Below are 27,961 nucleotides of genomic sequence, written 5' to 3' on the forward strand. Positions count from 1 at the left end.
TGTCTCCAGGACTGCATGTGGCTTTGGGGACTGTCTTAGAAGGGCTGTCACAGAATCCCAGAACAGTTTGGGCTGGAGGGGACCTTCAGGGAACAGGGCAGGGACACCTCCCACTGTGCCAGGCTGCTCCAAGCCCTGTCCAGCCTGGCCTTGGGCACTGCCAGGGATCCAGGGGCAGCCACAGCTGCTCTGGGCACCCTGTGCCAGGGCCTGCCCACCCTGCCAGGGAACAATTCCTTCCCAATATCCCATCCATCCCTGCCCTCTGGCAGTGGGAGCCATTCCCTGTGTCCTGTCCCTCTATCCCTTGTCCCTCTCCAGCCTTCTGCCTGTATATTCCAGTGTGAGGAGATGGATCAAACACCATCAGGTGGAGTGGGCAGAGGAGCCTGGGCAGGTCCCTGCTGGGTTTGAGTGGCAGGAGCAGAGCACTGTTTGTCTCCCTGTTAGCCCTGTCTGTTGTGCACACAGTTTAATTTCTGCCTGCTGCAGCTGGTGTGGCATCTGCTGCTCCTGCAATTCCTGGCTGGCTCGGTGTCCTTGCAGGTGTGGGGGACTTTGGGATGCAGTTGCTCTCTCCTTGCTTTGGGACCTTGCTGTGCCAGAGCAGCTCAGGGACAGACGAGCAGGGCAGGGCAGTTATGCTGCTGCTGTGGAGGAACTGAAGGCCAGTTTGCTGAGGTGAAGGCTTTTTCCCTGTAAAGTTTGTGCTGGTTGGCAGGAAGAAGACTTGATAGCTAAAATGTGCTATTTTTCCTTACCTTGAAAGTGTTAAAAAGAGCAGCAGGAAGGTGCAGTAGGCAGCTGAGAGGTGCTGAGTTTGGGGACAGCCAGGCCAGTGATGTGTGAACGCACTGTGAGGGACACAGCGAGGTGTCTCAAATCCCTCTTATTTTTATGCTGATTTTGAAGGGATTTTGAATCCTTCAGACATATTGGCCTCTAAGCACGTTTGTCACAGAGGAATATAACCCCACTCAGGCAGTTTGGGTAATAATAGCACTTAGTGCTTAACGAACATTGTGCAATTAATCCTCCAGGACCCATTGGAATAGAATTGTGTTGATCTTGGCTGGGGACTGAGGAGCTGACCTGAACTCAGCTGTCCTTTGGGTGTGGAGGAGTAGCTCCCTCCATGGCACTGGTGAAGCTCAGGTGGGGTTCAGGCTGAGCCCTGGTTGTGTTGCCCTCCTGTGCCCTCCCAGCTGCACAGGGGATCAGCTCCTGTCCTGCAGGCTGGGACAGGGATCCTGGGTGCTGGGTGGGAGCTGTTCTGGGGTCAGGGGGCCAGGGACACCCTCCTCCTGCTCTGGGTCTGTGAGCTGTCCCTGGGCTAGCCAGGCTCTGCCATCCTGTCCATGCAGGAGTCCCCTGGGCACCCTGGTTCAAACCAGACTCAACAATATCAATCCATGTCCCGCTAAAAGAAACCATTTGCAGTTGGCTGAGGTCCCTGGGCACTGCCCTTGCTGGTGGTGTCACCTTGGGGCCAGTGGGGAAGAGCAGCATTGAGTCCATGGTGTCAATCACTCTGGGTACCACTTGGTATATTTTGTGTGTCAATTCTTGCAGGCTAAACTCAATTGTTTGATGATTTGTGCTTTGTTTTCAGGTTATAAACTCATTGGGAGCCATTCTGGGGTGAAGCTCTGCCGATGGACAAAGGTACATTCTGTTTCCTTTTCTCATTTCATAAATAAAAACAATGCTAGAGACTTGCTCAGGTATTCCAATTTCCTGATGAAATATCATTTTAAAATGTGCTATGATTTGCACAAACCCAAATTCCATCTTTCAAGCTATAACCTTGCATTTCCAGCTATTAAAATCCCTCTGCAAAGAGTGAGAATAGAGTTGTGGCACAGAGCTGGGAACATCATTTTCTGGTTTTTCCTGTTGTTCTGCTGTCTGCTAAAACATCTTCTGCCCACTGAAATCCACGTGAGGGGAGAGTGGGAAGGTTGTATCCCTGGTGTGAGGTTGTGGAACAGGGATGCCACAGCCATTGCCACACCTGAGGCTGTTTGAACCCCCTGTGCTGGGGCTGGGTTGTGACAGTCAGGGCTCCCCCGGTTCTCAGCATTTATCAGATCAGATTTCCACGGGAAGGTGTTAATGATTTCACTGTTGCTAATGATTTCCCTGCTCCGTGGGGTGTGTAGATGTGGCTGGGTACAGCACCTGTGGGTATGAGTGCACCTGTGTGAAAGAGCCTCCTCCCAGCCCTGCACGTGGCTCCTGGAGGAGCTGGAACTCAGTAGCTTTTCAAGCAGTTTCCAGACTTAAAAATATTCCCAGCAGAGGCACAGAGCCCTGGAGAATAAACTGCAGCCCCTTCAGGGTGGGTGTGGTTTCAGCTATCCTTGGCATGTCCCTCTGGAGCTCACAGGTCTCTAGTGTTCTATATTTGGGGAGCAGTGTTCATCCGAGAATCATTAAGGATGGAAATGCCCTCAGATCATTGAGTCCAACCATTCCCCCAGCACTGCCAAGGCCACCACTGCCCCATGTCCCCAAGTGCCACATCCACAGGGCTCTTAAACCCCTCCAGGGGTAGGGTCTCCACCGTTGCCCTGGACAGCTGTGCCAGGGCTGGACAACAAATTCCAGGAAGGAATTTCCCCAAAATCCACCCTGAGCCTCCCCTGGCCCAGCCCGAGGCTGTTCCCTCTCCTCCTGTCCCTGTTCCCTAGGAGCAGAGCCCAACCCCCCCAGCTGTCCCCTCCTGTCAGGAGCTGTGCAGAGCCACAGGGTCCCCCCTGAGCCTCCTTTTCTCCAGGCTGAGCCCCTTTCCAGCTGCCTCAGCTGCTCCTGGGGCTCCAGCCCCTTCACCCACCATGTTGTGACATCCTGCACCCTTGAGCATCCCTGGATGGGAACCTCTGGAGTCAGCGCCCTATTAAGATGCCAGCACGTCTGTAATTCCTGTGCTGTGGCAGTGATCAGTCCTGGCTGTCTGAGCTCTCCTTTGCTGCATGATTAACTTTGTTTATTTTTGAAGAGCCCTTAGGACGCCATCCCAGGGTGGCTGCAGAGAGTTTTCATTGCAGTGCCTGGTGTCAATGAACTGTTTCATCAAGAGCCTTGTTCTCCTGAGCAGCATAGAGAGCCCACCCTGAGCTATCAGGAGTGTGTGGGATGCACTGATCCCACTGCTACTCTGCTGGTCACTCTTACACCCATTTCCCTCTGCTGTTGTTGTTAGTGGCAGACATGACCACAAAACGTTTAAAGAAAAACTTGCCAAACTTCCATGCTTTGACTGAGAAAGGCAGAGAACCTATTTTTATGAAAGACCCAGACTTTAATGCAGCACTGTAAAGCCATTTCACAAAATAAATAGCAGCTCTGTGTGCTTAGATGGGCTCACACTATTTTTAGCTTAAGCAGGAATTGAATGTAAAGTCTTCTAATAAATTGAGCTGAAATTGGTTCCAGGCAGTGGCTTTGCCTCAAGTTCACACCAGTGTGTGAGAGCCTTCAGGAGCCTTTGTGGAGATTTGTATCAGAGGAAAGCAGGAGCAGGGCTGGCAGGATCACTCTTAAGTGGAGTTTCATAGAGGTATCTCAGATGGAAAAGATTGGGTTCTGTCAAATTCCAGAAAAAAACAGAAACCCTGTATGTTTTAGGAAGAGACTATTTGCCTTAGGAAAAGCCAAATATAACTTGCTCTCCTGAATTTGTGAATGTCCTGAAGTCTCTCTCATTTGAAGAATGGTAGAATCAACAGCATTTTCTATGTCATTTAATCTTCCACCTGTACAGCCAGTTAGGGATTAGCTGTAGATTTTTCCCTGCTGCTCCTTTCTGTTAGATCACCAGGACTCTCCAGGAAGAGGAAGGCAGATTGAAAGCTGCTGTGTTTTATTTCAAATTTTCTCTTGAGAGTAGTAAAGTTTCTTTCTCATTTATTATTATTTAACTGAGCTAATGAAAGAGAGCCTTTTCTGCAAGCAGCCTGCATGATAAATAGGAGTTGAATCCTGTTGGGAAAGCTTCTGTGGCTGTACAGGGAAGGGAAGTGCAGCCTCCTGCTGGAGCCACTGCCGGCTCTGAATGAGGGTTTATAAGGTCAGGGCATTTATTTAATTTACTGCTGCAAGAAATACTCTGCCAGATAAATGAAAAGAATGGAGTGTTCAGTAGGACAGCCTTGAAATGGATCCTTGTTGCTCCTGAGTGAGCTTTTCCAGGAACACTTCCTGCAGCTCAAGAGGCTTCACCTGCTCTTCATGGGCTGAGGCTGAAAAGCTGCAGGAGAGCACATTGTTGTGCTGGGGTTTGCCAGAGAAGGGGCTGAGCAGCTTAAAGTTCTTTCTCCTCTAACACAGGGATGAGTTTGACGTCCTAAATGCAGTCTGGCTGCAAGGGCACATGTAAAGAGGCACGTTTTTTAGGGAGCTGGGAATTTCTCGGGGCAGGTGGCACTGGTGTCCCTCAGCCCTGCTTAGGGCATTGCTGGACTTGGAACTGAAGTCAGAGGTGGCTGAAGGGAGCAGATCCACAGCTGCCCTCAGTTTGGCTCCAGATGGGGAATTTTAACTCTCCTGTTGTGTGCTTGTGTGTGTGTGTATGTGTCCTCAGTTTGGTTCCAGCTGGGTTTTTAACTCTCCTGGTGGGTGTGTGTGTTCCCCTGCCCTCAGTTTGGCCCCATGAGGGTTTTTAACATGCCCTGTGTGTTTTCCTGCCCTCAGTCGATGCTGCGGGGCCGTGGGGGCTGCTACAAGCACACCTTCTATGGCATTGAGAGCCACCGCTGCATGGAGGCCACCCCCAGCCTGGCCTGTGCCAACAAGTGTGTCTTCTGCTGGAGGTAAGGCACCCGTGGGCTTTGGCCAGGATGGGGGCTCTGTGGGACACTGCCAGCTGTCCCTGAGCCAGCTGTGCTCTGGGGAGTGTGGGCTGGGTGTGCTGTGTGAACCCCTGAGGTGCTGAGCAATGGCAGTGTCTTTGGAAATGGGACCATTTTCCATATATAATGTACCTTCACCCCCACCAATTCCACTGCTCCAAACAAGTGAAAAGTGATCATTCAGTAATTGTTGCTTTCCTAAAACAGCAGCTGATAAATCCCAGAAACACGGGGGTAGGAAGAGCCATCCAGGATCACCCAGTCCAGACTGTACCCGATGCCCACCTTGTCACAGCCCATAGTGCTGAGTGCCACATCCAGCCCTTCCTTGGGCACCTCCAGGGATGTGAACTCCAGACCTCCTTGGGCAGCCCCTTCCAGTGCCTGTCCACCCTTCCCATGGGGAAATTCCTCCTGAGCCTCCCCTGGCCCAGCCTGGGGCCATTCTCTCTCCTCCTGTCCCTGTTCCCTGGGAGCAGAGCCCGACCCCCCCGGCTGTCCCCTCCTGGCAGGAGCTGTGCAGAGCCACAAGGTCCCCCCGAGCCTCCTTCTCTCCAGGCAGAACAACCTGTCTTCAACTCAATGACTTCCCATTGGCCAGGAAAGTCTCCCCTTTCCTCAGAGAACTGACTTTGTGGTGAATTCCTGAAGGAAAGGAGCTGTGCTGGATCAGAGCTTCTCTAGCACTACTCACTCACTCCTGCCTGGGCTTCCAAGGGAGGTGTGTGCCAGGCTGGGGGAGTGTGGGGTGGGATTGGGAAGAGAGGCTGAGGTTCAGCAGAAATGCCAGCAGTGACGTGAGAGCGCCTGGAGTGGGAGGAGAGGGAGGTTGTGCTTTGAGCTCTTTTGTTTTCCACCCTGCTAAATCATCACATGGGAGCTGTACTTCCTCTGGGACTTAAACCTTATCCCAGGCTGCCAGTCACACCCATTCCATCCCCCAGCCTGGGGGGATGGTGGTCCAGCATCCCAGTGAGTATTCTCTGAGCAGCCTGAGCCAGTGGAAGGTGTCCCTGCCATGGCAGGGGGTGGAATGACGTGGGCCTGAAGGTTCCTTCCCACCCAAACCATTCTGGGATTCTTGATAATATTTCCATGCAAAGCCAGCCAAATTCCTCTGAGTGCCCCTTTCTGTCTTTCATACTCCTTAGGTTTTATGCAGATATTTCATGGGGGCATTTAAAGGACTGCCCTAACTTGGAGGGTGCTTGGAAGCTGTCTCCCATGTTAAATGTGAGCACTGGACACAGGGCATCCTGTGCAGCTTGCATTTGGTAGTCTGTTCCAAAGGGTTCCTTGGTGCTGTGGATGGGCTTTTCTCATCCTGGGCTTTCCTGGCTGGGAAGGAGGCAGCAAATGGCACCTTTAATGTGCAGCTTCTGCTTTGCTTCAGAGCAGGCCAGTGCCTGGCAAGGAAAGCCTTCTGCTTGTGTCTGTTTTCCACGTGGTGTGCATGGAGTCCTGCAGTGGGACTGTGCTGGGAGGGACACTGCCCTGCCTATGCTTGTCCCTCTGTCCCCACACACAAGGTACATCCTAAACAGCAAACAAGAACATGGTCAGGATGAGGGGCTTTGTTCCCAGCATTGCTCCACAGAGCACTTCCCAATTTCTCTTCCAAATGCCCTCATTCAGGATTTTTTGGTAGCAGCCTGGATGTGGAATAGGCTGAATCAGGGAAATCCAGCAGATGTGAACTGGAGAGTGCAGAAACTGATAAATGAGATAGTACAGATGTATCAATAATTGATAAATCAGTCCATTAGTGTAGAGACCCAGAGAAGGTGGCACTGTTCCCTCTGTCTCTTATTCATCATCCTGTCACTGTCACCTGTCACTTCAGAGGGATCTGGCAGCAGCAGCAGCAGTGATGACAATGAGTGCTACAGTGCTGATTTTCCTGCTGGCTCCAACCTGAGTGCAAGAAACAGCTTCCCAGGGCACTGAGCTCAGAGGTTTCAGCACTGATTCATTTATTTCCCTGCTCTGGGTGAGGTGGGTGGCAGGTGTTGGACTCTCCCACATGGAATGCAGCTGGCTGTCTTCAGCCTCCCCTGGAAACTGGAAGGTTTAAGTCGGAAGATGTAAGGCTCAGTTTGAGGCTCATCCCAGGACATTAAGCTTGACTTAAACCAGAACTGCTGCTGAAAGAAGGTTTCTTTTTGGTGACTTCTCCAGCTCCTATGCCTGGGCTGCTGCAGCCTTCATGTGGCTGTGAGAGGGATCTTCCCTCTGTCCTTGCCACGCCCAATTCCCGCTGATCCTATGCCACCCCAGCTCCCAAACCCTGTACTCAGGCCTATCTATGCTTCTTGTTTTATCCCCCACACCTGGTGTGTGAGACTGAAATGGAACTGCAGGCCCTGATGGCTGGGCAGGATAAACAAGGCAGCTCCGGAGCAGCAGGTGCCATCTGTGCTGGTGCAGACATGTGAAATCCCAGTTTTGATCTGCTTTTGGCAGAACGTTGTTCATACAGGTTGGTTTTGTGCTGGGCTCCTCGTGCAGCTCTGCACGCTGCCTTGCAGATAAGGCTGCTGGGATTCTTCCTTCTTGATCTCTTCTTTCAGGATTTTGACATTTGTAGATTCTGCCAATGTTTCCAACTGCACAACCACCGAGCTCTCCCCGGATGGCTGAAGGAAAGGCCAAGGAGTCTGTTTATTTTCTCTTCCTCACTTTAGCAAGAATGCTGCAGTTCAGCTGCTTTCCCTGGGAATTGGATATCACTGAAGTTGGCTGGTCTTGGCTAACACATTTTGGCCCCAAACCAGTACTCATGGAATCACAGACTGGTTTGGGTTGGGGCCTTAAAGGGCATCAGTTCCAGTTGCTGTGGGCAGAACACCTCCACTAGAGCTCGTAGGTGGAGCCAGTATCCAAACATCCTCAGAAAATTGGGGGATTTTGTCAGAGATGTGCCTTCACACTGCACTGGATGCTCTTCTTGTCCCCCTTGCCCTTGGGAGCTGTCACAGCTGCCAGGGCCCCCTCACTGGCTCATGCCTCCCTGCCTGTCCCCTTCAGAGAGCTTGGTGATGCAGGGTTATGGGGCAGCTTTTTGTGGGGGCAGGAAAAGCAGACTGGAAGCTGGGCCAGGGCAGGGTCAGCTTGGATTTCAGGGAAAGGTTCTTCCCCCAGAGGGTGCTGGGCACTGCCCAGGCTGCCCAGGGAATGGGCACGGCCCCGAGGCTGCCAGAGCTCAAGGAGCTCCAGGGATGCCCAGGCTGGGATTGTTGGGGTGTCTGTGCAGGGCCAGAGGTTGGACTGGATGATCCCTGGGAGTCCTTCCAGCTCAGGATATTCCATGATTCTCCAGGGTGGATTGTTTGATGTCCCGCAAGGCTGTTCCATCAAAAACACTGAGGGGGACACCCCACACCTGAATTACTGCAACATCCCCAGTCATAATCTTGTCCTCCAAGGGAGTTTGTCCCTCTCCATCCCTGCTCCCACCTGCTCTCACTGAGGCTGTGTCTCTTTAGCTTAATTGCCTAAATGGAAATGTGCAAGTGACCAAATCTTTTAATCAATTAGAGCAAGTGTGGGTTTGGAGCTCTGTGACACCTCCCTGCAGCACAGGCACCAGGCAGACCTGATTTGATGAGGGTTTTTGGCTCAGTGTCCAAAGCCCAATCAATTATTGTGGAGAGATGGAACAGCTAAATAAGATTTAAATTAATAGGGTTTATTACTTTTGCATCTGAGGAGACAGCAAAGCAGACAGAGTGAAATATCCTGTGAAGAAATTGGCTCATATTTTTTCTGCTGTAACTTTCGTGCTTTTACCTGTGCTTGGAGGTTTCAGGTTATGCTTGTATACAGCAACTGAAGTTGTGTTCAGACACTAAATCAGTGGGTGGCCAAAAGCCAGGCATCCCAGTAAGCCCTGCAAAATACAGAGATTAAAAATTATTAATCTGTCATAAGAGAAGTACTTAAGGTCTTTAAAAAATTAAGAAGAAACTGAAAACAGATGAAAACAAAAGCTTCTCCTCAGTATCTAACTTGATTCCAGAGGGTAAATTCCTCAGGGAAATGGGAAGTATTGATATCAAAGGAGTGGACACTGCAGGTTTGGAACACCTGGAAGCTGAGCCTGAAAGCTCACAGAGTCTATGAGCATGTCCAGCCCCCAGGCCCTGGTTCTGCCCAGCTGCTGCTCTTTTCTCCCAGCGTTTCAGTTTGGTTATGGTTTTGTTTCCAGAAGGGATCTGTTGTGACCAAGGTTCATCCCTCACATTGGATTCTTCTTCACTGGTTTGTTGAGTTTTGGGCCTGTCTGCCAGGAGCTCCTGAAATGACCAAATAAATGGGGTGAGGGACAGCACAGTGTGCCCAGTTCATGCCCCTGGTAAAAAAAAGTCTCAGTGCCTTCATGTGCTGCTCTGCCAGCTCTGTCATCTGAGGTGAAAATGTTCATGTGTGGGTTGAAATCTCTGATTTTCATTTTATAGCACTTTGTGATCTCCTGGACTTGGACTTCTTGAAGGTCCTGGGACTTGTGACAATCAGCTCCCAAATTTATGGCCTCAGTAGTGAATATAAACAGATTATGGGCTGTGAAATGTCCACACTGGGCCTTGGGTGTCCCTGCAGGGGATGGTGGCAGGTCCAGCAGTCACTGATGAGGGGCAGTGACCAGGGGCTTTTAAAGTGAATTTGCAGATTTTGACATCCAGGTGAGTTTTGGAATGGTCTGGGAAGCTGTGCTGAGCAGGGTTCAGGATGGGATGGGTGGGTGGATACAAACACAGGACACTGAACATCCACCTGCCTTTCAGGAGATCCTGCTCTTTTAAAAGGGAGCATCTCAGAGTTGGGATGGAGCTGAAAACCATCTTTAAGGTTTCAATTGGAAGAAAATCACAGAATTCTTTTGGTTGGAAAAGCCATCTCAAGATCCTTGAGTTCATTTGTTCCCCAGCACTGCCAAGGCCACCAGACCCTGTCCTCAAGCGCCACATCCATGGGACTTTTAAACCTCTCCACCACTGCCCTGTGAAAACCCTTTCCATGAAGAAATTTCCCTTAATATCCAGTCTAAGCCACCCCTGGCACCCCCTGGTCGTGTCAGCCAATTTATCCAGCCTGCTCCAGGGTGACTTTACCCATCCTAGGGAAAACATTGAATTCAGATTCTGTATGTCAGTCCTGGTCTCTGCCCAGCCCAGGCTGGGCTCCTCCTGTTGCTCTCAGGAGGTGCAGAAGAAAAGGTAGAGCCAGGTTTCATTTTGTACCAGCAGGAACATTAAACATGGTTGGCTTGTGCATTGGCCAAGGTTTTTTTGTGGTCTCCCTCTTTCTCCTCCCATCATTCCAGGGAAAGTCCTTGGGATCTCTTTTGTGTGTCCTTTCCTGGTCATGGCTGATGTTTTGCCTTCCTCTTTCTGCTGATGCCCCTGTGTTTTTGTGCTCCTTCTTTTGTTTGCAGCTGGAGGCTCACGAGGCTGCAGAAGAGCAGATTGATTTTTGTTTTGTCTTTGCTTTTTATTGCTGCAGTTTGTACTTCTGCCTTAATAGGGCTTCCGAAACTGCCAGTTCTCCTGAAGTTCTTTTCCCTTAAGCTCTTCTCCTCTGGGGTCTCCCTGCTGGCTCTCAGGGTTCACTGAGACTGCTTCTTGAACTCTTCTTGTTTTTATTCTGCTCCTGCCCTCCCTAGGAGTGGTGTGCTCTGTCCTCTCATGTCACTGCCACCAGCACTTCCTCACCTTCCTGTTCCCCACCAGGTATCACCCTGGCTCAGTCAATGCCTGCAGTAAATGACATTTTATGCCTGAGCTGTATCTGCCCTCAGAGCTTCTTAATAACCAGTTACAGAATGTATAAAGCAAGAGCTGATTTATTAAAATAGCCCCCAAGCAATTGGGGAGGCAGAGCACAGCCCTGGGAAGCTGCATCTTCACAGGGGTCCCAGAACCTGCCAGGGACACTGGGAATGCTGTCCCAGGCTCCCAGTGGATCAGAAGTGTGCTGAGACTGCAGGGGAAGCTGGATGGGAGCAGGCTGGGTAGCTGGGGAGATTCCAGGGCAGCCAGCAGGAGCTTCCCATCATGTTCCCTGCAGTTGCGGGGCTGTGGCACTGAGGTGTCTCTGAAGGAGTACACCAAACCTGTTTCACACCTGGAATTTCTGCTAAAATCAAGGTTTTCTTCTGTGTGTGGGTTTGGGTGAGATTTCATTTTACTTGTGTTACTTTGGGAAGGAAGGAAGGAATCCCTGACACAAATTCCTGCTCAGTGTTGGTGTAGCCAGAGGTGGGTGATGGGAGCTCACAGAGCCTGGGGGCAGTGGGGAGGTGGCTCTGGTATTCTGTCTGTGCTGGAGACTGGGCAACAACCTCTGGAGCCCAAGGCTTTACTGCTTTATCCTCCTCTTGGCAGGGAACCTCCTTTTTGCCAAATAAGCAGCTCTGTAGACCTGACTTGGTGTGTTTATTAAACAGTAGGATGTGTTAAAAATGCAGGGCCTGTTGGACACTAATAGCTGTCCAGGGTGCACCCAGAGCCTATTGATTTCCTGCCAGCTGGCCCTATTAAATATACAAGGTACAGTTTTTGCAGTTAAACATGGAAAAGTTTTATAAATGCCTTTTATAGCTGACATTCAGAAAACTTTCCATGTTGCCAGATGGGGAAATAAAGGGGAAATTCAAAAAGCTGTTTTCGCTTAAAGGATCCTTGAGGTGGTGTAGTTTGAGAACAGTGTTTGAATCTTTGCTCTTGAAGTGGATGAAGAAATGTTTGGCCAAAAGCCTGATTTTATTGAGCCTGGGTTTGGAGCTTGTGTTTTAGCACTATCAGTGCAGCTGCAGGTGTTTCTCACTTGGAGAGTCTCAGAATCCCAGATTGGTTTGGGTTGGAAGAGACCTCAGAGCCCATCCAGGGGCAGCCACAGCGTCTCTGAGCACCCTGTGCCAGGGCCTGCCCACCCTCACAGGGAGGAATTTTTTTCCTGATGTCCATCCCAAACCTACTCTCTTTTGGGTTGAATCCCTTCCCCCCTGTCCAGAGGTCATTGAGAGCCTTTTGCTTGTCTCCAGTGAGGACTGCACCAGCCCCCTCATCCTGAGAAGGTGCTTCTCTGTCCCTTCTCCCTCAGTTAAATGCTGTGAGTCTTGTCCTGGAAGGCTGAATGCAGCTGTAACTTCCCAGGTGTCCCCAGGGCTGGAGAGTTTATATGCATTAATTGTTACAGTGACAATGTTAGTAATGGTGCCTTATGTACTTCACTGGACATGACAAATGATGAACAAGGCCATCAAAGAAGTTTTTTCCATTAGAGAGAGAAGGGGAAATTGGGAAATGGATTTGTAGAGAATTCTCAAAGCTTGATAGAAGGCTCACATAGTGTTCAGCTGTATGTAAACTTTGAGATAAGAAATGCTGACTTAGAAATGCCATGGAATAGGACAGACATCGTTGAGAGAGAAATGGAACCAGAAACAAGTTTCAAAGGATGGCCTTGTGAATAAGACTTTGGAGAAATAGAGCTATGAAAGATGCACTGGAGTAGGCCCCACGAGGGGTAATTTTAGATGATTGGCTTTAAGGCATCTACAGCATGGTGTGGCAAAAAGGCCAAGGAATGCTTATAATATATTGTAATTAGGAAATAGTTGGCTTCTGATTGCGATGGAGTGAATTATAACATCTGTATGCTCTCACCCTTCTCATGAGACTGAAAATGGAATAAAAGTTTTTAAAATGCCTCTCAGTTGCCCCATCTCTGGGTCAGAACAAGGCGTAATCCAACAGCCAGGGATGGTGGAGAGGGGTGCAGGAAGCAGAGGTCACCTGGCTGGAAAACAGAATGTGAGGAGTGTATTTTGGTTGGCCTTGTTTTCCTGTCCAGAGGTGGGTTAATTCAGGAGCTTTTGTGAAAGACCCTGCACGATGTGCTGCTCTTAATGAACTCTGTGGGCTGCCAGGGGAGTGGTAGGGAAAATCTGAAGGGACTTTTGGAGCATATTTTGGGATGAAGCAGGAAATGATGGAGAGAGAACAAGGAGGTGAAAACACAGAATTCCAATGACTTCCTTAAGATGATATTTAAGGGCTGGATGATCCTCTCATGCTAATAAAGTAAGAAATGAGGAGGAACTCCATGGGTCTTCCAGGTGCTTGGGTCTATTTACCAGGGCTGGCTTTTGCTGTTTTCCAAGAAAACAAAATATGGGGACAGTGATCCTTTGCAGGCAAGGTTGGCTTCCCACCCCAATGTGGCCCAGCTGTTCCTCAGATGGAAGACCTGGGACTTTTCCACTGCAGTCTGCTTGGGTCAGGGGGATTAAAATCTGGGAAATGACCCAGATCCCCCAGGAATGGATCCCTGGTACAGGGCAGGCTTCCTGCTCTCTTCGGGGGGTTTGGAGGAGCCTGCCCTCATCTTTCCTGGTCCCAGAGCACCACACAAAGATTGGGGTACAGACAAATCCTGTCCTCAGGGTGGTGCTCGGTACCTTTGAAATGGAACTAAAAATGGCCTGGGACCTTCTTTCTCTAGAGCTTGGTGCAGCTGTGGGCAGAACAGGAGGCAGAACCAGTTTCCCTTTCTTTACAGAGGTTTTTGCAGACATTATTTTAGATTAGAAACCTTTCACCTGTGCTTCAAAATATCTGTATAAAGTGTAATAGTATCCACAAGGCCCATTCCTCCCTCTAGGAGACCAGAGCCTGGAAGGAGAGGGATGTAAGAGTTGTGTTCAGAGGTGACATCCAAAGGTTGGGGCAGCAGCAGGAGTTGCTGAGGATCTTGTTTTGCTTTGAATGTTGTCGATGCCAAAGTCCCCGGGTGGCAGGTGAGTCCTCCAGGTGGCAGTGAGTGACTGTCCCCTCTTTCCTCAGACACCACACGAACCCCGTGGGCACCGAGTGGCGGTGGAAGATGGACCAGCCTGAGCTGATCCTGCAGGAGGCCCTCGAGAAGCACCAGAACATGATCAGGCAGTTCAAAGGTAACTTCTTTGTCCCCACCCCCGGTGCTGTTAGAGGAGAATCTTCAGAACAGGTGAGAACATTCTGCTCCTCTGGGAAGGAGGCCTGAGGTTCAGGGTATCAGGAGGATGGGGGAGAAGAAACTGCTGTGGCACATTTAATGTCTTCTGAAATGAGGCTCAGCCACTGAGTATGTGCTGTTGCCTGGAGGGAGTAGAGTGGAGTTGCCTCTGGTGCATCCTGGTAGTTGTCAAATCCTTTCCCTTGGTGTGCACAGAGCCTTCCACAGTGGTTAAAGCCAGCCTGGATGAATGGGGATCCTGGCTCCTCTGGAGGAGTGAGGGCAGGTAGGAAGCAAAAGCAATCAGCCTCTTACCTGACAGGAAATACACTGCCAGCCTTAACACCCAGCTTTGTGTTAGCCCTGGAACTTCTGGGTTGTGTTTGTCTCATGAATAATGAAACAGCAGCAAGCAGGGGATTTTGATTTTCAGGAATTATTCAGTACCTGTTGTTATGACTGAAGCTGCAGTTCCACAGCACCTCTGGAAAGCACTGCAGCTTGCTTCCCACAGAAATTCCCTGCAAGTTTGATATTCTGTGTCTATAAATGTAGAGAGGGCTGGGGGTTTTATTTCCCAAATGTGATGATCTGGTTGCTGTGCCAAGGTCAGCTGAATGTGCTGGCAGGGCTGGTCACCTTGGCAGGACAGCTCCAGGGTTCTGCTCTCCCCAGCTGCCTTGAGCAGCACAAATGGAGTGGAAGAGCCATAAAATGTGCAAGATGAGCCCTGGCCTTGGCTGTCATTTTGGGAACCCGGTTGTTTAGGTGGTCTGTGCTCAAAGAGAATCCAATGGATCCAGAATGTGACAGGCACAAAGCCCTTCTGTCAGCAGAACAGAGCTGCTCTGTCTCAATCTCTGCAGTTGGATAATGGGTGGGGAAATAGCTCAAAGTTAGGGCCCCTTGGGCTTCATTCTCCTCACGTGGCTGGTTTGGAGTAGCAGCTCCAGTGAAGCCTCACTCCTGAGCCTGGGGTTTCTTTGGCACTGTGTCAAGCATCCCCTGCCCCAGGGGATGGTGTTACTGAAACACCCTCAGCAGCTCTGCAGGGAAGTTTGGTGGGGCTGAGAGGCACACTCAGGGCAGGGCTTTACCCCAGGGGCACCTGGAGAAACATCATGGTCGAGCCAGTGGATGCATGGAAGGGGCTGGAGCCCCAGGAGCAGCTGAGGCAGCTGGAAAGGTGTTCAGCCTGGAGAAAAGGAGGCTCAGGGGGGACCTTGTGGCTCTGCACAGCTCCTGACAGGAGGGGACAGCCGGGGGGGTCGGGCTCTGCTCCCAGGGAACAGGGACAGGAGGACAGAGAACGGCCTCAGGCTGGGCCAGGGGAGGCTCAGGGTGGATTTTTGGAAAATTCCTTCCTGGAAAGGGAGGCCCTGGCACAGGCTGTGCAGGGCAGGGGTGGAGTCCCCATCTCTGGAAATGTTCAAAATTGATGTGGATGTGGCACTTGGGGACATAGGGCAGTGGTGGCCTTGGCAGTGCTGGGGGAATGTTTGGACTCGATGATCCTGGAGGTTTTTCCCAGCCTCAGTTATTCTGTGGTTCTGAGCACTGGGAGGCTCTGAAGGAGATCAGATCTGTCCATGCTGCAGTCCCACCTGTCCCTGTCCCCAGAACAAGGGACAACAGACTTGGTTTCTGTTTGGGAGGGTGAAGTTACACATCAAAAGGAGCTTGTTCAGCCAGGGTGGGGCCTGGAGTGGTGGGGACCCTCCAGCCCTGGAGGGTTTCAAGTCTCCGGAGAAGAGCCATTATCACCCTGCACTGAGGAATAACCTTCTCATTCCCTGACCCTGCTGTCTTCCCCAAATGGGTTGAGGAGAGGAGATGATTATGGATAGACTTTTCAGCATCTGAAATACCACTGAAGTGTCAGGGGGCCTGTCAGGACATCCCAGTTCTCTCTTTTTGGAGCCTATTTTCTGTTAAACAAATTCATAAATATTACTCAAAATGTGCCTGTGCATCTGAGCACAGTTACCCTTGACCTGGAACTGTGAAAGGAGAAAACAGAAAAGCTCTGGACTAGAACTGTGCTGTAAAGTGGGAAAATAAAAGCTGGTTTATTTTTCTAGTGCTAGATGGCAACATTCCTGTCCTAGCTGCTGTGAGTCAAAGGTTTATTAAGGAGAAGAAAAATCGGTAAGAAAAGCCCAGGAGCTCCTGTTCCATGTAGTGAATTTTACATCGTTCTTCCCTCAGGTGGGTGGGGAAGTGTTGTTAGAGTGGAAGCAGCAAAAGCCAAATTGAGGAGGAGCAGAGTGAGTGAACTGAGCTGGGGACAGGCAAAGGTTCAGCTCAGGCAGGATCAGAGTCCCCGTGTGCGGTGCCAGGGCTGGAGGAATGGGCCTGGCTCCTCCAGCCAGCCCAGCAGCTCTGCACAGACACCAGGGGCCTTTATTGGGATTGATGTTTGAGGAAAATGCCAACAAAAGCACAGGAACCACGTGCTGGAGCAGTGAGGTGGCCCAGGTTGCTGTGGGGAGGGGAGGAGGGGTTGTGGCTGGGCTCTGTCCCCTGTGCTGGCACTGCTGGGGCACCTCCAGTCCTGGGTACCTCCAAGAAAGACAGCAAGGGGCTGGGGTGTGTCCAGGGCAGAGAAGGGAACTGGGAAGGGTCTGGAGCCCCAGGAGCAGCTGAGGCAGCTGGAAAGGGGCTCAGCCTGGAGAAAAGGAGGCTCGGGGGCCCTTGTGGCTCTGCACAACTCCTGACAGGAGGGGACAGCCGGGGGGGTCGGGCTCTGCTGCCAGGGAACAGGGACAGGAGGAGAGGGAACGGCCTCAGGCTGGGCCAGGGGAGGCTCAGGGTGGATTTTGGGGAAATTCCTTCCTGGAATTTGCTGTCCAGCCCTGGCACAGCTGCCAGGGAGGTGGAGTCCCCATCCCTGGAGGGATTTATAAGCTGTGTGGAATGGCACTTGGGGACATGGGTTAATGGTGACCTTGCAGTGCTGGAGGAATGGAGTCCATCTCCAGTTCCCAACATGAATGTGTCTGATCCTGCAGCACTGGCTGGGAACCCAGAGGGACTCCAGAGGTGTCCCAGCAGGGCTGAGGTGTTGGACCCTGGCCCTTGACATAGACTGTTTGGGTTTCTGGGGAATCAAAACACGGGAAATGTTTCAGCTAGGGAGTCCTCAGGGATGGAGTGTCTGGGGGGTGCTGCTCAGGTACCTCCCTGAGCCATTTGAATAAATTGGTGCTGCTCTTTGCAGTCCCAGTCCCACAGCTTTGCAGGCACATCCATCCACACACCCATTCCATGGGCCAGAGAAACAGGTGAGCTCATCTGGTGCTTTATTCATTTGACCCATTGCAGTAAAAATGAGATTTCCTTTGAAGGAACAGAATTCTTGTGTCCCTTTATCCTTTAGGATACCCTACAGGATAGCCCTCTGTACTCTGGGTGCCTGTGGGTGATGATAAATCATCTTCTGCTTTAGTGTTGCCACAGTTTGCGCTGGGTTTGGAGAGCACAGCCATTAAAGCCCCATAATTCTCTCTTGGATTAAATGATGGAGAGACACTTCACTGATAGGGAGCGAGGCTGCGAAGTTTATTTGATGGATACATTTTTCTGGGGAGTGACTTGTAAATCTCTGTGCCCTTGCAAAGGGCACACACAGGATGGAAACATAACTCTGGAATGGGAGAGTGGGAGTCTGATAATAAAGGGAAAAAACCAAAGAGAAATGCATGACCTGTCCCAGGAAATCCTCGGAGTACCCATGGATCAGCATGCATAGAGCAGGTCTATCATCCCCCTAGCCCCCAGGCTCTTGTGGTGCTGCTCAGGTCCTTACAGGGGTACCAGAGTCAGCCCCCAGCCTCCCCAGAGTGCTGTGCCAGGGGATGCTGTCTTTTCCCAAGTTCGTGGAGCAGCTGGAATCAGCTTTTCCAGGGAGATGTGCTCTGCTGGGAACTGATGGCAGGAGCAGAGCCATAGGGATTCAGGAGAGTCCCTGCCCTCCTGGAATATACCAATCCTGGCCAGTTTATCCCTGCCTGACTGGTGATTTGTGTCCTCAAATGGTTGTGTACAAACCCACTCCCTCCTCTGGGTGGACGTACTAGGTTTGGTTTTGTTCTTCTGCTTATAAAGCTGGCAGGGTAATTATGAGAGTCCAGATGCAAAATGCAGAGAGAGAGAAATTAATTCATTCCAAAACTGACTTGCAGTAGTTTTAGGAATATGAAACTTAGTCCTTTAATCTCAGCGTGTGCTGGAGATGCTGCTTTCTTCTCCAATAAAGCTCTCATTTAGTGCTGTCAGGTTTCTATGAAATAACCATTAGTCCTGTCACTTCCTCAGGACTGAGCCTGGCTGCTTGAAAATGCACTGAGCCCTGCTCTGATTCCAAACCAGCTCTGCTATGTGAGGCTGGAGCAATATCCACAAACACCTCTTTTATCTGGGCTTTGCAGCAGAGCTGTAATTTTCTGTACTGCAGCGTCAAGGCAACGAGAAGGGAGCTGAGGACCTGGATTCACACTCCAGGCTTTGTTTTTTTATCTTTAAAACAGACCAGCCCCCAATCCAAAGCCTCAGATAGGATTTGAGTACATCAAGGCACATCAGAGAAACGTGAAGTGACAGATTTGGGACAAAAGCTTGTTTGGAGGCAGCTGATTTCATCCAGGGTCCTGAGCACCTGGTCAGGTGTGGGTGGGCTGGAGGAGCATGCAGCTCCCCCTTCCTCCTGTGGGCATCAGGAGTGGGACTCGGGTGGTGTTTTCACATGGATGCTACATTTGAGCTCCTTGTGTTTTCCTTCTGAAAGGTCTCTGGCTGTGCAGGACCGTACCATGTGCTGGGGTTTCGTTTGATCACATCCTCTGTGGAGCTGTTTCCAGTCAGGGTTCAGTCCCTTGCTGTGGCTGGGGAGCTGTGCTCAGCTGTCCTTCCTGGAGGCCCACGGGGAGCAGCAGCAGCACAGCCATGGCCCGGGCTGCTTTCACACATCTGCTTGGAGTGGCATTGAGCTGCCCTGTGTGTGTGTGTGTGTGTGTGTGTGTGTGTGTGTGTCTCAGCACTCAGCAGTGGAGAGCTTGACTCAAGTGTTTAATCTTGGCTCCGGTGTTACCAGCACATTGCTCTCAGCAGCGCCCAGGGCACACCCAGCCCCAGGCAGTGGGTGCTGCTGCTCTCTGGGTGCTGCAGAGCTGCTCACTGGGCCCTGGCTCTGGCCTGGTGTCCCTTCTGCTTTGGAAGGGCTCCAGCTGCTCTTCTCAGCCCTCCTGTGCCAGGGTGTGTTTTGGATACAAATGTTTGGGAAGGGGATTTGTTACAGAACCACAGAAGGGTTTGGGTTGGAAGGGACCTTAAAAATCACCTTGTTCCAGCCCCTGCCATGGGCAGGGCCACCTTCCCCCAGACCAGGTTGCTCAGGGCCCCAGGCACTGTTCATTTAAGAGTGTTCTCCCCTTTCCAGGCGTGTCAGGAGTGAAGGCAGCTCGGCTGGAGGAAGCTCTGGCAGTGAAGCACTGTGCTCTGTCCCTGGTGGGGGAGCCCATCATGTACCCACACATCAACCGCTTCGTGAGGCTCCTGCACCAGCACGGCATCTCCACCTTCCTGGTCACCAATGCTCAGTTCCCCGAGGAGATCAGGTAAGAGCTGCAGGAAATTCCTCCTGAACTTCCTCCTGAAACATTGGAGTGCTGACCTGTGTCCTAATCCCTTTTAGTGGCCCCTCAGTGTAAGCTCCACATGAGCACTGGCAATGAAAAATCCCCTTCAGCATCTGATTTTAACCTCAATCTTCACATGCTCCTTCTCATCCCTTTCTCCCCGTTAGTTTGATTTTTCCTGTACCTCCTAAACAAACTGTGATTGCTAATGGAAGTGGAGAGGATGGCATGTGGCACCTCTGAAGGTGTGGCAGGAGGGGAGCAGTGAGTGAGCTGTGGTTTGTGCCTGGGGCAGGAATAACTTCTGTCCTTCTGCCAGCCAGAGCAGGGCACTGAGCTCAGAGATTGCCTTTTGGGGCTGGTCTTTGTTCTAACCCCAGAGGAGCAGCTGTAAATGCTCAACCCAAAGCTCTGTCCAGCTCAGCATCCCCAGCAGGATCAGGAGGGGTGACAAGCACATGTTCATCAGCAAAGTGGGATCTGCTTAATCTCCCTCAGGGGCACTTGAGTGAAATCTTCCAAACACTTCAATGAACTCTTTCAGAGCCTCTCCAAAGGTAAAGAATCGCTTTTTGTGATGCTTTGGAGCATCCAGGCTGCTGTTACCGAAGTGTAGAAAGGAAGTGCAGCACATGGGGAAATGCAGCTCCAGGGTGGCTGGGGCTGCTCAGAATCCCAGCAGTTGAGAACAGCAGCAAATCCAGCCCTGGAGCTGTGGGAGTTGTGGGCAGGGTGGCCTTGGTGTGTCACCCAGCTCATCCCAGCTCCTCTGTGCTCCTGGGACAGCTTCCTTTGCACTCCTCGTGGTCTGAATCTGGCTCTGAGGGGGGACTGCAGGCAGTTTGGGAGTGAGTAATTATACACTACAAAGACATTCCAAATGATTGAATAATTGTGTAATCAAGTTACTTTAAGTCATGTATTATGTGCCTGGTAGATAGAAATTGCTCGTTCCTAAATATAGCAGTTTAAAAAGAGAGCACACACTCTATTTTGAAGCTGCACTTTTCGGATCTGCTGAATCTTTTTAAAAAGAAACAAAAAAGAAGGGGATAAAATGCTAGTCTTGCTGTCTTAAAAATTGCAACTGATCTTTGGCTCATCAAAGCAGATGATTTGCTTAATATGGGAACTGAAGTAGGCACCCAGCTCACTTCTGTGCTGGCAGCATACGAGCTGTAGTCAAAAAAGTTCATCCTGCAATAGTCAGGGTGACCTCTGGTGCAAGAGAGCTGAGAGGGACTTGGGACAAGGGATGGAGGGACAGGACACAGGGAATGGCTTCCCCCTGCCAGAGGGCAGGGATGGATGGGAGATTGGGCAGGAATTGTTCCCTGGCAGGGTGGGCAGGCCCTGGCACAGGGTGCCAGAGCAGCTGTGGCTGCCCCTGGATCCCTGGCAGTGCCCAAGGCCAGGCTGGACAGGGCTTGGAGCAGCCTGGGAATGTCCCTATCCAGGGCAGGATGAACTTTAAGGTCCCTCCCAACCCCTTTTGGAGAGGACAGTGTGGCCTGGGATGTTGCTGGATTCAGGACAGGGGCTCCAGTGGGTGCCCCCTGTGCCTTCCTCTTTTCCTCCTCCTCCTCTCCTTGGGCTGCAGCTTCACCTGCTGCAGGCTCACAATAAACTGAGGAGGTTTTATACTCCTGTTGAAACTGTACCTGGCTCCTCTCTCTGATCCATGGCTGTGAACAACCCTCGTGTGTGGGTCTGCCTTTATGATCAATAATAATGCCAATAATGAGCAGGTGATTATAAATGCTCACCAGCAAATGGTCATTTTTGATGTTGCTGTTCCTGGTCCTTGTGGGCTCTGTCCTGCCTGCCTGGTGAAGCCACCTCAGGGCTGGAGGCCTGAAGTGAATTTATTTGATGGCACAGCTCAGCTGAAGATTTCAGCTCAGGATTTCTGCCCACATCCATATGTAAATGCCATGGTCTCCTGGATTTCACCTCAGGTGCCTGAGCTAGCAAATCCATCCTGGTACCACACAGCTGGATTTGCTGTTATTCTGCATTGGAGCTGTCCCAGGAGCACCAGTCTGTGTCCTTGTTCTCACTGCACCCGTGGCTGCCCTCTCTCCTTGTTCCCCCTTGGCAGAATGTGCCCAGCTCACCCAGGCTCTGATTCCAGCCATGCAGAGCCCTGTGGGCCATTCCTGTTTGGGGCTGAAATCCGTCCCTTGGATCAGTTCCAATTCCTTCATTTCCCCCGTGCTGACTGTGTCTGGCTCCTGCCTCTCCCTAGGGTTGAGAAGGGATGATTTTTCTCAGCCCCTCTTTTGAAAAGCACCTGCTCCATCTTCACTTTTAATTAAGCAAAGACAGCACTGAGTAAAGAAAGAGTTTGGCTCAGTATTCCTGGAAACTGAACACTTCACTTAGGCCCAGAACATTTGGTCATTTTGGAGTCTGTGGCTTGGGTTGCCAGTCCAGACAAACTTGTTTACAAAACTGAGATTTTAACTTGAAATGTTCAGTTTGTTCTGGGTTATTTCATTTTGCTGTCTAAGTACACACACAGAGAGTGGGTTCCAATGGTTGGTTGAGTGTCCACATTAAGTGGATTTTTCTGGACACAAAGAGCTCTGGTCAGTCTCACTGTGGCCAGTTCTTGTCCCTGTCACCTTTGGGTGACAGTGTATTCTTAGGTGGCACTGTTTGGCAGCTTTTGATTTCTCCTCATCTCTAGAGAACCAAATGAAGCTGGGACTGGTGCCTGCTCATTACAGACTTCACACAAAACACTCTCAAAATGCTGCCCCCAAATTTTGGGAGCTCTGTGGTACACTGGGGTGTGGTTGTTGATGCTGCAGCCCCCGGGGTGGGAGGTGCCACGAGGGGTGGGTGTGTTACACTCACTGCCTTGGTCACTTCTATCAGTGGAAAGGCTCTGTCCCCATCCCTGGAGGTGCCCAAGGAAGGCCTGGACATGGCACTCAGTGCCTTGGGCTGGTGGCAAGGTGGGCATCGGGCACAGGCTGGGCTTGGTGACATTGAAGGGCTTTTCCAACCTCAGTGATCCTGGGATTCTGAGAGAGCTCCTTTCTAGGTTGTTCTTAATCCCTTTGATCCTTTTGCTGATGGGCTGTGGTGTTGCTGCTTCTCCTTTATCCCTTGGCATTTATGGAAGAGATCAGCCTCCACCCAGGCTCTTCCCACAGCAAAGGAGGTTTAGTCCCTCCAGGAGTTCCCAGTGTTGGGCTCCCAGGTGCTGGGACCAGCACTTGTGACCAGAAAGGCTCTGCTCCAGGATTTCTGTGGAATAAGAGCCTTGCAGTGGAAGGAGAATGCAGTTGTGGTTTGTGTGTGGATTTATTTTCTAAACAGCTATCCCTTCAAAAAGATATCCCTTCAAAAATGTCTCTGATGATCCTGCTGCAGGTCAGGGGAGTTCAGCATGTCCAGCAGTAGGAACTGGCTGAATTAGGGCTGAATTTAGAGTCACAGGATCCCTGAGGGTGGAAAATCCCTCCAGGATCATTGAGTTCCATCTGTGCCCTGTCCCTACCTTGTCCCCAGCCCAAAGCAATGAGTGCCACGTCCAGCCCTTCCTCTGACACCTCCAGGGATGGGCACTCCAAACCTCCCTGGGCAACTTCTGCCAGTGCCTGACCACAGAGAAATTCTTCCTGTGTCCATTTCTGTTGAATGGGATTGTTTTCCCATGGGCCAAATAGATTGTGGAGAAAGGGCACAGCTTTGTGAACTGCAGAACCTCTCCGTGCCTCACCTGAACCCCTTCCTTTGGGAAGCCTTTCCTGATGTGTTACAGCTCCACTGGAGTGAAATCCGCCCTGGTGCAGGGAGGAAATGACAAAGGCATTGTCGGCCAAGGGCTGTGTGTGTGAGTTCTCAGCCTTGGGGCTGTTTGTTGAGGTTATGACACCTTGCTGCTGATGGTGGTCACTTGGCAAAGATGAACTTTCCCTGGAAACACTGCCCAGTTCCTGTTCCTGCTTTTGTAGGAGAGCACAAACTCAAGCTGCAGATTCGGGAAAGCAGCAATTCCCTTTTCCCTTTGCAGGAGGCTGGAGCCTGTGACCCAGCTCTACGTCAGTGTGGATGCCAGCACCAAGGAGAGCCTGAGGAGGATTGACAGACCCCTCTTCAAGGACTTCTGGCAGAGGTTTCTAGACAGCTTAAAGGCCTTAGCTGAAAAGGTACCCACTTAAGAATGGACTTTTAAGTGGCTTTTTCCTTCCTTCTACACTTTGCTGACTCACCACATCTTTTTCTTCCATCTCACCTTACCTGATTCTACTTTCTGCAGAACCAGAAGACTTGAGAGGCTTTAAGATGGACTGTGGAGTGGGTTCTGGGTGTGTTGGGAGTATATTTCCATGGTTGGGGTGTGCAAGTGTGTGAAGTGCAGCAGGTTTGAGTGGGTTTCCAGAGCAGAATGTGTGTGTCAAATGGGGCAGTAAATGCAGTGAATAAAAAGCACTGTGAAGGATGAAGAGATTATCAAATAACAGATTTCCTAACAAAGGGGTTACACTAAAAACAGGCTGCTGAAGGAAAGCTGGAAATTCAGGGAAGAGTTGTAAATCCCCTGTGTTCCTTTGCTCTGGTTCTCAGGGGCTCCCTTGAAATGGCAGCACATGTGGGACATTAAAATGTGTGTGCTGGAGTTCAGTAGCTCTGTCACCTTCTTGCTCCCGAGAAATCTGCTTTTTTCTGGAAGGTTGACCCAGCCCGGGGGATCTGAGCACAGCAGCAGGGGGGGCTTTGCTCTGTGTGTGTTGGACTCAGCTGAGCAGTGGCCTGGGGCCCTGGGGTGGTGTCAGCTCAGGCTCTGTTTGACAGGTGAGCTTTGGAGTAATTAATGAAGCACTCCTGGGCCCAGCAGCACATGAGTGGATAAGAACAGTGCCTCACAGGCATGTCTGCCTCTCTTGTTCCTGCTCCTGGGCTCTGGTGGAAGCCAGGGCTGTGTTTTCTGATCTGGCAGCTGTTGACATGTTACCTGCTGGGATGAACAGCCAAGAGAGACTGTTGCTTTTGAATAATGAGGTTTTGTAGGAATAATGAGTTTTCCAGCCTTCTCAGATGACGGTGTTGGACCATTCTCTGCCAAACTTAGATAGTGGATCTGTGAGACTCAGAGGAATTGAGTGGCACTTCCTGCTGCAAAGGCACGTGGGCAGCATGGTCAGGTGCTTTGTGTGTGATGGTGCAGCTCTCCTGTACAAAACCTCAGGCCAAACACTGAAATGAACATTGAAACAAACATTGAAATGAAGTGCAGACTAAATCCTCTGTGAGCAGGGAAATCTGTGGGAAGAAGTAGAGCTAAAACACTGAAGGCACAAAATACTGAAAAAGCCTTTTGGGAAGTTGCTTTTGCCCATGATTTCTTTCCTGCTGCTTCTCTTGACCCTGAGTGTTCATTACTGGGAGAAGTTTCCTTGCAAACAATTGAAGGTGAAAGTATTGGCAAGTCTGTCCATACAGCTAAAAATACCCTGGTCAAGGTGAAGAGGAGAGGAGAAAAGCAGCTCCACTAGCAGGTGCATTTTCTCCTCCAAGCAACTGCACTTTGAAGGGTCCTTGAAACACTGATAACATGAGAGCCAATTAATGGTTGTTCCAGTTGAAACCCTGCTCTGCCAGCCCTGCTCAGCTGCATGAGGCAGCATCACATGTGGGGACAGCAGGAACTCTTGGGGAAGCTGCTGTTTGTTGGTTTTCTCTTAATCCCAAAATCAGTGAGGTTGGAAAAGCCCTCCCAGCCCATCCAGTCCAAGCTGTGCCCAGAGCACTGAGTGCCACGTCCAGCCCTTCCTTGAGCACCTCCAGGAACGGGGACTCCAACCCTCCCTGGGCAGCCCCTGCCAAGGCCTGACCACCCTTTCTGTGGGGAATTTTCCCTAATATCCAGCCCAAATCTCCCCTGGCACAGACTGAGGCCATTTCTCTTTGTCCCCTGTTCCCTGGGAGCAGAGCCCAATGCCCCCGGCTGTCCCCTCCTGTCAGGAGCTGTGCAGAGCCACAAGGTCCCCCCTGAGCCTCCTTTTCTCCAGGCTGAGCCCCTTTCCAGCTGCCTCAGCTTCCCTGGACACACCCCAGCCCCTCAGGGTCTGTCTTGTCAGGGGGACACAAAACTGACTCTGGGTTGGAGGTGCCTCAGCAGTGCCAGCACAGGGGACAATCCCTGCACTGATCAAGCACAAGATTCTGGTACCCAAAACCTCCAGGTGCTCCTGGGCAGCAGCAGCTCTCTGTTCCCCTCCCAGCTGCCCTGCCCAGAGCTGGCAGGAGCTCTTCTGTGTGACTGTGAATATGGGAGGTGGTGGCAGCTAAAGCACCTGCAAATTCCTGGGAAATACAGACCCTTCTCCAGGCTGGGTGTGGAATGCTGCTGTGCTGTGTTGGGAAGGCGATGTTAATTTATCTGGAAACAAATAAAAATCCCAGTTTTTCCCAGTGCCTGACAACCCTTCCAGGCTGATTCAGTCATTCCAGGGTGGAGAGGAGCTGGCACTGCAGCTCATCTGAGTCACTGCTGAGCAGTCATGGGCAGCTTTGAGCTGGGCACACTGAAAAATACAAGTGGGCAAAGGGAGTTTATAGGAACATGAGTTGTACTTGCTGTGATCACCCCTGTGGGGTTTGGGAGGTGCTGGTCCTGCTCTCTCCCTGCTCCCTGCCTGAGGCTGCAGGGATGGGTGGTGACAAAATAATCCTCTGGTTTGGTAATCCAGACTGAGAAGTGGGAGAAAGGAAGAGGGAAAGACATGGTTTTAAGTGAGAAAGGAGAGAGGATGCTTGTCTTGGCTGTTCTCCTTCCTCCAGCCAAAGCCCAGGTCTTGTTAAATATGGGAGGGCCTAGGGAAAGATGGGCTTCAAACCTCTTGCCCCAGTGAGGTGTTATAGAACTTCAGAATCCTGGAATGGTTTGGGTTGGAAGAGACCTTAAACTCACCTCATTTTAACCCCTTCCACCAGGCTGCTCCAGGCCCCATCCAGCCTGGCCTTGGCCCAGTTATGCTGATAATGGATTTCATGCTTTTAACTGAACTTCTGCACAATGTTCTTGAGCCTCAGTAAAAGGGTGAATTTAATAACAAATTGTTCCCAGGATGATCTGACAAGCCTCATCCAACATGTCAGGGATTAGTTGCTACTTCCATTTTCAAAGGAAGCCCAGGAAGAAAAGATAAAAAGCTTTTGTGCTATTTCTCTCTGCAGCAAACAACTTTGTCCACTGCTACTTGGAGCAAGTTTGATCATTTCTAGAGCTGCTCTCATTGAAATGATCTACATGTTAAATTTTCTGTGCTGAGAAGCACTTTTTGAGAGAGGAGTTTATGTTAAACAGCAGGTGGACTCCCAAAGGCTCCTTTGTTTCTTGTCCTGAGTCCTCTGCCCCTGAAATTAAATGGAGAGAGAAAGGAAAGACATGAGCATGTGCAATTTAGACTGTGCCCTTCCCAAACACCACGTTTGAGTTTTGGAGCCTCACCCTCTGACAGCCTTGAGTTTGTAAGAGTGATTGAGAGATGACTTGGCTTGATAGACAAGTTCTTGGAGCAGGCACTGAGGATGTGAATCCTTGTCTCATCATCAGGATGAGAAATCTCTGCTAAAACATGTTTCTTCCAGCCATTGCTTCTTCCTAATCCCTATGCAATGAGGAATGGATTGCAAACCAATGATGAGGATCCAGCTCAGGAGGGAAGGGGGAGATTTTCCATCCCTGGAGGTTTTAGTATCAAGTTGATGCTTTTTTTCCAAAATACCTTTAACCAGATGTGCTGAGCAAGAAAACAACCCATGGTCTTTGAGCTCTCATCACCCCCCAGTCAGATTTGGGATCCTCTGGTTTTTGGTTCGGGCTCTGTTTCCCTCAGGGTGACTGGATCAAGTTCTGCAGGCTGAGGAACTTTGGGAATTTGTCCTGGTTGTTGTCCATAAATCACCGAGTGTTTTCCCAAGCAATAGGGGCATTGGCTGGGACAAATGGGAATCCCCTGCTGAGAACTGGAATGGGGATGCAGCCCATTCCACCTCCCTGCTCAGGCAGGGCCATCCCAGAGCACAGGGCACAGCACTGTGTGCACAGGGCTCTGGAGTATCCCCGCCGAGGGAGACTCCAGCCCCTCCCTGGGCAGCCTGTTCAGGGCTGGGCACTGCCCAGGGCAGAAGTTCTGCCTCCTGGGCAGGGGCAGTTCCTGGGCTCAGGCCCTGCCCGTGGCTCTGGTGCCACTGCTGGGCCCCGGAGCAGAGCCTGGGCCCTGCTCTGCCCTCCCTGCACACAGGGACAGCCAGGCCTGAGGGCCCCTCTCAGCTGGGGCTCCTCTCCAGGCTGAGCAGCCCCAGCTCCCTCAGCCTTTCCTGGGCACAGAGATGCTCCAGGCCCTCCTCATCCTCACAGCCTGAGCTGGCCCCGCTCCAGGAGCTCCTGTCCCTGCTGTGCTGAGGATCCAGGGCTGGACACAGCACCCCAGAGGTGCCCCCAGGGCTGGGCAG

At 51.1% G+C, this 27,961-nt stretch overlaps 1 protein-coding gene across 6 annotated transcripts in view; it reads left to right on the forward strand.

Moving 5' to 3' along the window:
* LOC128817159 (S-adenosyl-L-methionine-dependent tRNA 4-demethylwyosine synthase TYW1-like) overlaps window positions 1-27,961 on the forward strand; it is a 97,738-nt gene that overhangs the window by 29,407 nt on the left and 40,370 nt on the right. For all 6 annotated transcript variants that reach the window (XM_053995422.1, XM_053995428.1, XM_053995424.1 and 3 more), the window contains 5 exons: window positions 1,613-1,665; window positions 4,696-4,814; window positions 13,700-13,809; window positions 19,288-19,465; window positions 23,514-23,649. In XM_053995422.1, coding sequence (XP_053851397.1) covers window positions 1,613-1,665; window positions 4,696-4,814; window positions 13,700-13,809; window positions 19,288-19,465; window positions 23,514-23,649 — 596 coding nt within the window. The remainder of the gene's footprint in view (window positions 1-1,612; window positions 1,666-4,695; window positions 4,815-13,699; window positions 13,810-19,287; window positions 19,466-23,513; window positions 23,650-27,961) is intronic.

The sequence above is a fragment of the Vidua macroura genome, chromosome 20 (genome assembly GCF_024509145.1).
Source record: "Vidua macroura isolate BioBank_ID:100142 chromosome 20, ASM2450914v1, whole genome shotgun sequence".
Classification (NCBI taxonomy): domain Eukaryota; kingdom Metazoa; phylum Chordata; class Aves; order Passeriformes; family Viduidae; genus Vidua; species Vidua macroura.